Raw genomic sequence first — 5,045 nt, forward strand, 5'->3', positions numbered from 1 at the left:
GGAGCGCGGGTCGGGGAGGAGGGGCAGTCCCCGCCCTGCTCGTGTCATCCCGCTCGTGTCCCCCGCTTTTGTCGCCCGTTTTTGTCCCACCACCCGTGTTCCTCGTTAGGCGTCCCCCACTCCTCTCTTGTTCTCGCGCTCGTCTCTCCCCACTCGTGTCCCCATAGAAGTCTCCCCCACAGCTTCCCCTGCCTCATGTTTCTCCACTTACGTCCCCCTCAGTCGCGCCCCACTTGTGTCACCAAACTCATGCCCCCACTTGTGACCACCCTGCTCACGTCCCCCAGCAGTGACCCCACTTATGTTCCCCCACTCGTCTCTTCACATACTCATGCCCATGGCCCACATGTGGCTCCCACTCATGTCCCCCCAGTCACGTTGTCCAACTTGTGTCCAGCAAATGTCCCCACCCCTACTTGCATGCTCCTAGTTGAGTCCTGCCACTCGTGTTCCCCTTTCATGTCCCCTTACTCACTTGTTGTCCCATACTCGTTTCCCCCTCCACTCACACTCTCCCATTCAGTTCCCCCTACTGTGTCCCCCCAGTAGTGTCCCCCGCTTGTGTCCCACCAATCATCTCCCTACCCACTCACAACTCCAGCCCACTCGTGTCCCCCCAGTCATGTCCTTCAGGAATGAGCCCCACTCATGCCCCCTCGGTGACCTTGCTGCCATCCCACAGAGCACCAGCACTCCCGCTACAACCCTCTGCGGGATGAGTGGGTGCTGGTGTCTGCACACCGCATGAAGCGGCCCTGGCAGGGACAGCTGGAGAAGCCACCCCCCGAGGATGTGCCCCGTTGGGACCCGAAGAACCCTCTCTGCCCTGGGGCCACCCGGGCCAACGGTGAGGTACCATGGGGCACCCTGACCCTGTTTCCCCCTCTGAGCCTCACCCCCCCATCCCCAGACTCCATTTCTCACCGCTACAGGTGAACCCGAACTACGAGGGCACCTTTGTCTTCCCCAATGATTTCCCCGCATTGCAGCCTGATGCCCCCGAGCCTGGTAATTCCTGCAGGAGTTCTGGGGGGCTGTAGGGGCGTGGACGCTGCCCAAATTCCCTCCCTACTCTCTGTCCCCCCCAGATAACAGTGGCCACCCCCTGTTCCGAGCGGCAGCTGCCCGGGGTGTGTGGTGAGTACTCCAGCTCTGGCAACAGGCAGCTCTGTTGTTGTTTTCCTTTGCGCTCCTGTTCTGATTCTGGGGCACTCACCTGTGGGGGGCTTTTTCCTCAGCAAGGTGATGTGCTTCCACCCGCACTCCGACCTGACACTGCCCCTGATGTCGCTGCTGGAGATCCGGGCGGTGATTGATGCGTGGGCAGAACTGGAGGCAGAGCTGGGGGCCTCCTACCCCTGGGTGCAGGTCTGTTGGGGACAGGGGACATGTCCCCATCCATGGGGGCACACGGGAGAGGTGCTGCTGGAGCCCCACGGCTGGGTCCCTCATCCCCACCTCATACCCCTATGCATCAGGCTTCTGCTCTCATGTGCTGGTTTCCCCCTATGCTGGGGACAGCATTTTGTCCCCGCAGCGGGGATTGGGAGTGCTGTCACCTCTCACCCCCTGCTCTGCTTCCTCCACAGATCTTCGAGAACAAAGGCGCAATGATGGGCTGCTCCAACCCACACCCACACTGCCAGGTGAGGCTGTGACCCCAGGGGCGACTCTAGGATGAAGCCCCCTGGAAGATGGGAGCACAGTGGGGTCAGTCCCCTTCTTGTCCCTTCTCTGCCGGGGACTGTCCCTTGTGGTTGCTGCATGCTGGACTGCCCACCTGGTGGCAGCACGGAACTGTGGTTGGTTGTGTATAGGGTTGGGTTTAGGTGCTGTGGCGTGAGCCTTGGGTGCCTGGGGGATGTGATGGGGCCAGCTCGTTGGGGACAGCTGATAACACAGCCCCGTGTCCCTGCCAGGTGTGGGCCAGCAGCTTCCTCCCCAACGAGGCACGCCTGGAGGAGCGGACGCAGCGACAGCACCACAGCCAGCATGGTGTGCCCATGCTGCTGGAGTACGCCGAGCAGGAGGCTCATCGTAAGGTGAGGACGTGGCTGTTCCCCTGTCCCTAAGTGGGGGATGTCCCTGTCCCCTTTCCCTGAGTGCTGTGTCCCACAGGAGCGGCTGGTGGTGGAGAATGAGGACTGGCTGGTGGTTGTGCCCTACTGGGCCATCTGGCCTTTCCAGACCCTGCTCCTGCCCCGTCGCCATGTCCTCCGCCTGCGGGACCTGTGTGACAGCGAGAGGGACAGTGAGTGATGCCCTGGGTTATTTTTTGGGAGGGAGCTCTATGGGGTTTTGTGGCAATGAAGGACATGATGCTCCATGCTCTTGGGGTGCTTGCCGTGGGGAGCGGCTGGCACCTCCTTCATGCTTGTCACCAGTGCCTGGTGTCACTGGAGGTCCTGGCCAGCTCTGGGTGCACTCACCACCCCCCAACCCCACAGGCCTGGCCTCCATCATGCAGCGGCTGCTGATCAAGTACGACAACCTCTTCCAAATCTCCTTCCCCTACTCCATGGGCTGGCATGGTGAGGGTCCCATCTTCTCTGCCCCTCTGTCCTCATCTCTCCCATTGCACACCTGACACCGTATCCTGCTCAGGAGCACCTACAGGCCCCCACCTGCAGGAGGACTGTGAGCACTGGCAGCTCCATGCCCATTACTACCCGCCGCTCCTCCGCTCTGCCACTGTCCGCAAGTTCATGGTGGGCTATGAGATGCTGGCACAAGCACAGCGGGACCTCACCCCTGAGCAGGTGAGGAGCTGGGCCTGGCACGGGGAGCTCAGGGAGTGGTCTGGCTGCTTGCTGAGCTGCCCCAGCCTTGTGTCTGGTCCCTGCAGGCTGCGGAGCGGCTGAGAGCCCTCCCTGAGGTGCACTACAAGCTGAGGCCTCAGGAGACGGTGTGAAACTGCCCAGACCTGAGGTGAAGTGGAGAGCTCGGCTGAGGCTTGTCAGCTTCTTCTGAGCTTCCTCATGGACTGTGGCTTCCCCAGCCCTCATCCTGCTACATCCCTGCACAGTCTCGATGCCAAAGGGCTTGCCTTCCTCCCAGTGTGGTTTACTGGTGGAACTGGGAGTGGTGCCCAATAAACCCGCAAGCAAAGTGCCTCTGGCTGTGCCCTGCTGGCTTCTGGCCTGTTAGGAGGAACCCCACTTGCTGGGAGGGGAGGTAACCTGGGGGCTGCAGGGGATGAGCTGCTCGCTGCTGTCTTTGCATTGCCTTCTTGTCCTCCCTGGAGGGAGCTCTGGGCCTGCTGAGCTGCCTTGCAGGCTGAGGAGTGGGGGGCAGGAGGCTGCCCCAGCTGCATTTATCTCCTAGGCAGGGGTGGAGGCTGGCAAACTCGCTGCTCCTCTTCCTTCTCACTGTCTGGGGACACAGCCCTCATCCTGCTTGCCTGGGTACTCAGGATGCAGCGTGAGGTGCAGCGTGGGACTGGATGCAGTGTGTGGGCCAGGGAATGCGGCAAGCAGCTCCATGCTCTGCTCCCCCCTGCAGCCCCATCTCCTCTGTGATGCCCTACAGCTGATCTGGGGGTTTGTCCCATGGGGATGCCCAGTGTATGGAGCACCATCTGCCGCCACATCCGCGTGCAATTCTATTTTAATTGTCACCAAAGAGCCATTCTCATAACTCCCTAATGAGGCCCGTAGTGTTTTGAAGTCTGAGAGTGGTCCCCTGGGGGCCAGAAATCTCTTGCAAGCAGGGAGATTCTCCTCTACAGGACTGATCTGCTACCTCCAAGACAGCGCCTTGTGGGAAGTGCTACATCTCCCTATCTATGCATTGTTCCCACACCCCTGCCTGTGGAAGGCTGGATGCTGTCTCCATCCTCCCTGTGATGTTCCCATTATCTCTTCCTGATGTTTCCATCGCCCCCAGTGTCCCCATCCTCAGTCCTCTGTCCCTATCTCCTCCATCCTGCTCCTGATGTCCCCATCGCAGAGCCCATGAGACATCCCTATCATTATTCCGTTGTGTCCCCCATGTCCAGCAGGTCCCAGAATTTTTGGGAGAAGGTGGTGGATGGCAGCATGTTGGTGTGATGACCACCACCAATGTAGCCCCCCGATCCCCTTCCTCCTTGCAACAAGTGCATGCTCACAGCAATCATAGACCCTGCCCAGCTCTTCCCCAGGGCCCTGGAAAAGTGGCAACGAATTGGTTTAAATGTGGGAATCCAGATTGGGGTAATTAGCCGCTGAACTGGTTGTAACGAGGCTCGTCATCCCCCTGCACGCGCAGTTAGCTCTGATTTAATAGCCCACCAGCTCTCAGCCTGGCCCGCTGTGCGTCAGCCTGGGGCCGTAAATGAAACTTGCAGTAAGTCAAGCGGTATTAAACTTTACAGTCACCGTCTTTAAAAATGAGACTCTTTCCCTAATAAATCAGAGCAAGTGGGATTGTAAATATCAGGGCAGGATCTGTATTGCTTAATTAAACAGAACCTAATGAACAGCCTGTTTGTTGTGTTGTGATTTAGGATGAAAGCCGGGGAGGTGGTGTGTGCTGAGGAGCACAGGTACTGCTGAAATAACGCCGAGAAACTATGAGGGCTTCGTTTTATTTAATTTCTTCTTTTTCTATCCCTCCCCGAAAAAGTGAAAAATTCAAGGGGGGACATCAGATGGATTTGTAGGAGGAAGGGAATGGCTTTTTAGGGGCTCGGTACTTTTAAGTGGGATGTGAAGGGATGGGAAAACACAGCCAGGAGAGATGCAGCCATGCTTGCATCACAGGGAGGGTGTGATTTTGGGAGATGAGATGGAGCTGGGTGCAGGATCATTGCAGTGACCCTGAGCATTGCCAGCTCTGCGCAACCTGCAGCCCCCAGCCTCCCAGTCTGCAGGCTCACTGTGACATTGTCACAGTGCATGGGGCCCCTTTGGTGCCAGCTCTGAAGCCCAAATCCCGCCGCACCCAGAGCAACTCCCTCCCTCCCACCACAGGTGAGACAATAAATACTGCGTGAAAGAAGTTAATCTGTGACCAGAGCATTTTAATCAGGAGGGGGAAAAAAAAAAAAAAAGGTATTAGTGCAG

General features: G+C 58.4%; 2 protein-coding genes across 6 annotated transcripts in view; one reads left to right on the forward strand and one right to left on the reverse strand.

The window, feature by feature from the left end:
- Positions 1-5,045, reverse strand: part of UBAP2 (ubiquitin associated protein 2) — a 583,216-nt gene that overhangs the window by 214,593 nt on the left and 363,578 nt on the right. The window lies entirely within an intron of this gene.
- GALT (galactose-1-phosphate uridylyltransferase) lies at positions 74-4,461 on the forward strand. Its single transcript, XM_010725206.3, has 10 exons — positions 74-852; positions 933-1,008; positions 1,089-1,137; positions 1,239-1,368; positions 1,590-1,646; positions 1,920-2,042; positions 2,119-2,251; positions 2,448-2,531; positions 2,605-2,759; positions 2,846-4,461. The coding sequence occupies exons 1-10, from the start codon at positions 745-747 to the stop codon at positions 2,909-2,911; spliced, it is 981 nt and encodes a 326-aa protein (XP_010723508.1). The 5' UTR covers positions 74-744; the 3' UTR covers positions 2,912-4,461.

This window comes from Meleagris gallopavo, chromosome Z, assembly GCF_000146605.3.
Source record: "Meleagris gallopavo isolate NT-WF06-2002-E0010 breed Aviagen turkey brand Nicholas breeding stock chromosome Z, Turkey_5.1, whole genome shotgun sequence".
Classification (NCBI taxonomy): domain Eukaryota; kingdom Metazoa; phylum Chordata; class Aves; order Galliformes; family Phasianidae; genus Meleagris; species Meleagris gallopavo.